This window comes from Polypterus senegalus, chromosome 18, assembly GCF_016835505.1.
Source record: "Polypterus senegalus isolate Bchr_013 chromosome 18, ASM1683550v1, whole genome shotgun sequence".
In the NCBI taxonomy this organism is placed as follows: Eukaryota; Metazoa; Chordata; class Cladistia; order Polypteriformes; family Polypteridae; genus Polypterus; species Polypterus senegalus.
This window is the reverse complement of record NC_053171.1, coordinates 17,186,072-17,194,497: the sequence shown is the minus strand read 5'-3', so window position 1 is coordinate 17,194,497 and position 8,426 is coordinate 17,186,072. Positions and strand designations below refer to the sequence as shown.

General features: G+C 41.3%; 1 protein-coding gene across 1 annotated transcript in view; it reads left to right on the top strand.

The window, feature by feature from the left end:
• Positions 1 to 3,377: 3,377 nt before the first annotated feature.
• The window catches only part of ptgr2 (prostaglandin reductase 2), a 97,796-nt gene continuing 92,747 nt past the window's right edge, over positions 3,378 to 8,426 (top strand). Inside the window, exon 1 of the mRNA XM_039741497.1 lies at positions 3,378 to 3,562. Within this exon, the coding sequence (XP_039597431.1) occupies positions 3,523 to 3,562 (40 nt within the window). The 5' untranslated portion in view covers positions 3,378 to 3,522. The remainder of the gene's footprint in view (positions 3,563 to 8,426) is intronic.

Genomic DNA, 8,426 nt, shown 5'->3' with positions numbered 1-8,426 from the left:
TGTGTGTGCACTTGTGAACATTGTAAATAGCTGTAAATAAACGTGTGGTGGTGGAAAACAACATGTCTGCCTGTCTGTGCCCAGGTAACGTTCACAATATATATATTCATCTCTCCAGTACAACCTTCCTGATTTTTGATTGCAAAAACAAAAAAAAAACAAGCTAACTGGTGCTGATGAGGTGGCTCTATACCCTAATCAGGGGCTACTTCTGGATCAATCTCTGAAACCACTTCTGGGGTCAGGAATATCCCCAAAAATTCACAGACTATTTGGTTCAACAAAGTTCACCAATCTTATTAACCCAATTTTTCCAAAGTAATATTGAGTTGCATTATAGCGGTCCTTCTGAATTGACCTCCAGGTAGCTAGGCCCAGCCAGTCTGTTTGTGATCAGTCAGCTGACTGCAACAGTACGTTATTTTGCATATCCATCTGTGACGGTCAGGTCGGCTCCATGGTTACTTCCTGGAGCCTCTTAAACCTGAAATCCCCGATAACATACCCAAGGATGAGCCGGGCAAATTAGGACACACAGAGTCAGCAAGGGGTTGGTGCAAAGTTGTTAAGTGATTTTATTTAATAACAAAACTATTGTGTTCAAAAGTGCAGGGCATTTCATATAGTCAATAAATAATCCAATAAAATGATGTGCAAGGTGACGGTTAAAATATTCAAGAAATAAATTAACAAAACGAGGTTGAAAACATGGCAGAAAACAGTTTTATAAAAACTCACAAGCTCTGATGCATCCTTCTTAAAACTGATGTTTCTTCTGCTTATCCCAGATAAAATCCTGCAGCCAAAGGAGACATCCTCCCAAAAGGCACAGCCAACATTTAAGATCCAGGCTCAGGCCCCCATTGCCGTCACTTACATGAAAGCCCTCTTGAGCAACAGGTCAATTCAGCTACCTTCAGGACAGCTGGAGTGACCCTCTTCAGCCCATTTAAGTGCCTGCCATAAGCTACTCCTCAGGGGTCTCTAACCGGCTGCCTGCCTCTAATCTGCCACACACTGGCATCTCTTAATCCTGCCATCTCCAGCATCGTTCTTGTTCCTCCTGATTTCGCCATGCAGTCTCCCTTTATACAGCCTATTGGATGCAGGTGCTGTCCTCCACCTGCTCCGAGGTGTCACTGAAACACTTGACTGACTTATTTGCACTTGCACGTGAATGCGTGATCAGCCTAGCACCCCAATAAACCTCAGAGCAGCATGAGCATCTTCAAACATTGACCTGCAACCACTTGGAGCCTCCACGCTCTGGGACTATCAATTATTTATTAAAATTGTACCTCGCCATGGACTTCTTATCACATTATCAATCTGTTTCTTGCCCCACTGTCCAGTTCTGGGATGCACTAGGTGCAAATGGGACAACAAAGCTTGAACATGGTGGGATTCCAACACTGAGTACACACACTCAATTTACAGTTGATAATCAAACTTACAGAAGCACCTTTTGGAGCCACAGGAGCAATGTGTACCGCCCAGGCGGAGATTCAAAACTCCCAACAGTGGTTTTTATACTCAGTCCTGGGGACCCAGATATTTCAGGGTCTCCTAGTCTGAATACTTTTTAAACTGTTTAAACCTTTGCCTCTATTAGTGGGGTTAACAACTGTCTTGGTTTGAAAAATTGACATATTTGGTAGGTTTTTCCACTCCATGGCCCTTAACCAATAATGTAAAGAACCAGTGCGGGCCAAATATTTCTTTAAATGTATAGAAAGTGCTGAAATTTAGAACACAGTTTCGCTTGGCATATTTAATATACCATGTTTGTGAAGAAATAACGTTTCCTTGAAAATGACCAAACTTATCCACTGTGGACTTCCAAGATGTAACTGAATATCCATGCTGTAGTAGCTGCAGCCTTTCAGAATTCAGTGTCTGTTCTGCTTGTCCTTCCTTAACTGTCATTATGAGGATACAATTAAGGGAGCAAACTGCATAGGAAAAAAAGGCAAATAAGAAAACAACAAAATAGAGTTAAACATTTAAGACTATTGCAAAAATGGAAATATTTCTAAATGCCCAAACTACTTTGCTTTTCTGAATGCAAAGAATGGCCACTAGGGGGCTTATCAGCATCCCAATCCCCCAGACACAATTGCACCACAACAGTCTCAGTTTAATTAAAGTGCTTTTAATTTAAACAATGCCTTCAGCATAATTCAGCAACAAAGCACAACTCTTTCTTTTCTTTTTTCTATAGCTTTTCCTCATCCGACTCCAACTTCCCTTGAGTTGAGTGGAGAGCTTGCTTTTAACGCCAGACTCGGGAGTATTTCCAGTGCTTAACCTATTGCCCCCGGGAAGTGCTTCCAGGTCAGGCAGGACCCCAACAGTCCTTGTACTGTTAGTATCTAACATCTCCCTGTGGCGATCCTTCACAGAACATGGCAGGGCAGGCCCTTGGACCACAACTCCCACGCTGCCCTGCTGGCATCCATACTGGGGCTCACCTGATGGGACGCTGCCACCCAGTGCATGGGGGAAACATTCTGCCCATAGCAGGCAGTCAAACACCATCCTGACATTCCAGGTACCCAAACCCAATCAAACTGTCCTTCCTGTCCACTGTCCTATGTTCATGTCCTGGCACTGCAGGGGAATATCACCACTTCCCAGCTGTTCTTCCTTCCCCATGGCCTCCTGGCTATGTAAGGGAGAATAATCCATCCCAGTAAGGGTGCCGCTTAGTCCCTCACAAAAGTAATAGAAGAAGAAGAAAAGAAAAACGGACCAGATAATAAAATAAAGATTAATTGAAGGTAAAATGACTCACAGATTGGGAAACTGGTAGGAACAAAAACCCGCAGCCATGGGGGGCCTCTAGGACTGACTTTTGACAGTCACGGGTATAGAGTACACTAGTTGTGAATCATCCTTACTAACCTTACTTCATTCAACCAAAGTAAATTAAAATAGCCATTATCACACTAAAATAATTTAGTCATCAATACAGACTGCAGAGTTATTCATTTGCAATAATTACCATAACGTTTTACGATGTTGTTGCAGTGGCAACCAAAGTAGAAAGAAGTGATTGTGGTTGTGCATCTGGACTCCAAACATGACAGCACACGAAAAAAAGGATTACAACTCAGTGACTCATTACTGCTGAGCGTGCACGGTCGGACTAAAGCTGAGCGTGAAGGCACAGAGCGCTGTGTGGAAACGCATTTTTACGCGACGTACGCACACATTCATAAAGCCGCTTACTCCGCCTGTCCTTTACCTTCAACAGAACAGCCCCTCACGCTCGCGCCACGGTATGAAACCACTTTGCCGCCAGGCGGCGGTGCGCCGTACTAAGAAATCCCACAGGAAACTCGTCGACGGTTTCGCAATTGGGAGGTTCCGGCTAATACTCTATAAGGAAGTGCGTGGGCAGTCTGTGTTGACCTCCCCGTGGAGTTGTGAGAGTATAAATCAGACGTGTTCCTATTTTAATCAGAGGACAATGGCGGAAGTTTAATAAATGTGGAACGCTGGTAATGATCTACATTTAAAATGATGTCCGTCCAAAAAGTAGTGTTGAATTCAAGGCCTGGTAGGTAAAAGTATCTCGCTTGTTTTTTTTTTTTATTCTTGATAACACAGATCAGCAAAATTAAACTTATAAAAATTGTTTTGATGGTAACGTTATCCATTCATGAACACTATATAAAATAATTAGAATTTTCCATCACGTCACAATTAACCACAAAGCTAATAAATTACTCCTGTAAACAATATTGTTATAAATCAATATAACTTGAAAGTATGCCGTCTAATATTTGTAAACATATATGTAAAGAAAACAAAAAATACTTATACATTGACTTCCATAGAACTTCCCCAGGTACTTGTTAGTTTTTTTGTTTGGTGGGCCGTCGCTGGTGCGGCCCTATGATTCGTCCAGCAGACTGAACTGCCACCATCACACTGACATCCCAGCGTCTCTCCGACCATCTTGCCATGTCCTCGGTCCCCTGATGGATTTGTTGACCCAGTTCTTCTCTCACTGACCCAAGATTTTAAGGGAAAAATTCAAAATGCAAGAAGCCTGATTTAGCGTAAGCCGCCCTAATTCGGGGTATTCCTGTGAAATGAATCATGGGGTAGAAGTACATAAGAAACAAGAATGATTGTGTCAAATAATTGACATATTGAGGATTGGTTCCTGCCTTGTGCCCTGTGTTGGCTGGGATTGGCTCCAGCAGACCCCCGTGACCCTGTATTCGGATTCAGCGGGTTAGACAATGGATGGATGGATGAAATGAGTGCGTCAATTTAAAAGTTTAAATATTCGCAACTGTCATTTTTCACCCTCTGATAAAGAGCCATTGAGGGCCCAATTTTTAGCAAAGAATCAAAAACATCATCTTCATAATCACTGACCTTGAAATTCTCTAAAGTAATTTCTTACATGCTTATGTTTGAAATTTATCAATTGTCATTTTTCTGGGAGTTGCTGTTAAGAGGGCTAGTATCAACGGTAAAGAACTGAATATAAGAAATATATTCGTGATCAGCAGCCAGGGCTGTGGATTCGGCAAACAAAACCTTCAACTCCAACTCCTCAGTTTCATTTACTCCAACTCCGACTTCTCTATTTGGAATTCTACACGTATATTTACTAAGTACACAACATACAAGATACAAGGCACTTCATCACTGCCGGTGGCAATCATCAGGCTAGTTTTTAGTATGGTAACCTGTTAAAGTTCTGGTTTAAATAGAGAGAGAGAGAGAGAGGTTAGGAGCATGCACTGATACTGCGCATTGCTTTTTTATTTTATTTTATTGTAGTCACACAACATTCCATACAAACAGATCAATTTTAACAAAAATAGGATTGAAAACAAATCAACCCCCAACCCTGAGAAAGAGAGCATGGCCAACAGAGTAAAACTTAAAGCTAGTGAAAATAAGTAAATAGATGAGTTAATAAGTGAATACAGATAAATGGAGAAGAAAAAGAAATGGGGGAAAGAATCTGCTTCCTCAGTGCTTTAAAAGCTTATTCTAAATGTTATTGATTAGACCCTGTCAGGTTTTTGAAAAAGTTGTGCATAGATCATCTAAGTGAGAATTAGATTTTTTCCACTTTCAAATAGCATATAACATCAGGAGCAGCACGGTGGCGCTTCCCGGGTCCTCCCTGCGTGGAGTTTGCATCTTCTCCCAGTGTCTGTGTGGGTTTCCTCCCACAGTCCAAAGTCATGCAGGTTAGGTGTATTGGTGATCCTAATTTGTGTGTGGCCTGCGGTGGGCTGGCACCCTGCCCAGGATTTGTTCCTGCCTTGTGCCCTGTGTTGGCTGGGATTGGCTCCGGCAGACCCCTGTGACCCTGTGTTAGGATATAGCAGGTTGGAAAATGGGTGGATGATATAACATCAGTTACCCAATGACTTAGAATAGAAGAGTTAGGTTTCTTCCAGTTTAGCAAGATAAGTCTATGTGCCAATAGTGTAGTAAAGGCAATTCCAGTTTGTTTGTCCTCCACTTTAAAGCCCCTCTGTGAGCCCACCAAACACAACTGCCAAAGGGTTTGGAGGGATTGTGCCACCAAGGCTGTCTGATAAGCATTTAAAAGATTTTGGTCCAGAATGATGTTAGTTTGGTGCAACAACAACAACATTTATTTATATAGCACATTTTCATACAAAAAAGTAGCTCATAGTGCTTTACATAATGAAGAAAAATAAAAGACAAAATGAGAAATCAAAATAAGACAACATTAGTTAACATAGAAAAAGAGTAAGGTCCGATGGCCAGGGAGGACAGAAAAAACAAAAAAAACTCCAGAAGGCTGGAGAAAAAAAAAAAATCTACAGGGGTTCCAGGCCATGAAACCACCGAGTCCACTCTGGGCATTCTACCTAACATAAATGAAAATAAAATAGTCCTCTTTGTATTTAGGGTTCTCACGGACGCTCTTGATGATGATGGTCATGCAGACTTCTGGCTTTTAATCCATCAGAATTGGAACATCATGGTGCTTTGAGTGCGCCACCACCAAAAAGACACCGGAAAAAGAAACAGAAGAGAGAGTAGGGGTTAGTACAGATTTTAGAGCCACCGTGAATAGTCATTATGATGAACATGCAGAGTATCAGGATTAAATTACAGTGAGGTTATGAGAAGGCCATGTTAAAGTGATGTGTTTTCAGCAGTGTTTTAAAGTGCTCTACTGTATTAGCCTGGCAGGCTATTCCAGATTTTAGGTGCATAGCAGCAGAAGGCCGCCTCACCACTTCTTTTAAGTTTTGCCCAGTCCCCTCTGGGCATTCTACCTAACATAAATGAAACAGTCCTCTTGGGATTTAGGGTTCTCACAGAAGGGCTTGATGAAGATGGTCTCGTAGAGTTCTGACTTTTAATCCATCCATCATTGTTGGAGCATCATGAAGCTTTGAGTAGGTGGAGGTTGAACAGGCCACCACCACGAAGAAACCGGAAAAAGAAACAGAAAAGAGAGTAGGGGTCAGTACGGATGTTAGAGCCATCATGAATAGTTATGATAATAAATTGAACATACAGAGCATCAGGATTAAGTTAAAGTGAAGTTAGGAGAAGGCCATGTTAAAGTGATGTGTTTTCAGCAGTGTTTTAAAGTGCTCTACTGTATCAGCCTGGCGAATTCCTATTGGCAGGCTATTCCAGATTTTAGGTGCATAGCGGCAGAAGGCCGCCCGCCTCACCACTTCTTTTAAGTTTTGCTCTTGGAATTCTAAGGAGATACTCATTTGAGGATGTGAGGGTATGATTTGGAATATAACGTGTCAGACATTCCGATATATAAGATGGAGCAGATTATTTAAGGCTTTTTAAACCATACGCAGTATTTTAAAGTCAATCCTGAATGACACAGGTAACCAGTGTAGTGACATCAAAACTGGAGAGATGTGCTCAGATTTTCTTTTCCCAGTTAGGATTCTAGCAGCTGCATTCTGCACTCGTTGCAAACGATTTATGTCTTTTTTGGTGCAGGCCCAAAACATGTGACCCAGTGAGGTTAGCTCGATTGCAGCATTCGCAGGTTGGTTCTCGCCCTGGAAACATTTTGGTCAACTTTAAACGAGACAGATGCGCTCGATATATCATTTTGAGTTGAATAATTGTATGCTTTGCTCATATGGAGCTCAAGTGAATTCTCTGCATTACTACCTTCCACTCCTTTTCTGAGATATTGAGTGAGAGATCCTTTTCCCATTGCTGCACCCACCACATGACAAACCAACACAGGATCCCAGATTGGGACCTGAGTGTAGCCATGCGATCGGTGACGCCTCAGCACCACACAAGTTCAGATGGAATGGAACCAGTTTGAGTTTTTTTTTTATGGTGGCTGGAGTGCCAATTCTGCCGGCTGTAGCAATATTGTGCCTTACAAACACTGAGTAACATTAAACATAAGGCTAAACTTACACAAGTAAAAAAAAGAAGCTATATTTATATTAAAAAAGTCTAAAGAAAAAATAGTTCAATCGAATCAGTATATGTGAAATCAGAAATTTTAACACACACACACAATTGGAGTCGGTACACTTTTTCCGACTCCAGTAACCCAATAATTTGTTCTGACTCCACAGCCCTCTCAGCAGCCCTTAAATAGCATAAAATGACACTCCACCTGCCTGGATTACCAATCCCAATTTTTTCAAAGTTTTGTGAAAAGGAGTAACTTTGACCCCTTGTGTCCCATTATTGGTCGAACCCCTAGGGTCACTAGACATGGTCTACATAACTTAAAATCCTTCTGATCATTTTTGCTGAAGACACCTGAAAGGAGAAACAGAATAAAGCATTAAAGAGCTCTTTATTTTAAGGGAATAATTTCACGTACAAAGTATGGTCCAAAAATACCCTAAACATAGGGGATTTTTATGGGTCGAGGCGGCAAAAACAGGGGGGACTACAAAAAGCTTGACGTTTTTCATAACTACACATCCAGATGAGCCAAATGGTATCTTATGCAGGTATGGGGGGATTTTCTCTTACCAGCGAGTCAGGAGGTTCTAGACAAAAAAAAAATGAAATTGTTTCAAAGTGTTTAGAAGTAATTCTTATGAAAACAAAAGTGAATTTGAGACTCATGTTACAACCCAATTCCTTAAACTTAACTAATACATTTTTCACAATTTCTTTATTATTTGGATCTTTGTTGTTAGCTAACAACTTAGAAATTACTTCTTTAAATGATACTCTGTGACGGGGTGGGCAAAGTCATTCCTGGAGGGCCGCAGTGGCTGCACGTTTTTGTTCCAACCCAGTTGCTTAATTAGAAAACAATCCTAGCCAATAACTTAATGTCAATAACTTTAACTCTGCCATGTCAAGTCATTCTCACATCCTAGATTTTTTTTCCCCTTTCTAAGGATGTCACCCAAATGATTTGAAGCCTAAAACGGATTCTCAGTCCTTCACCT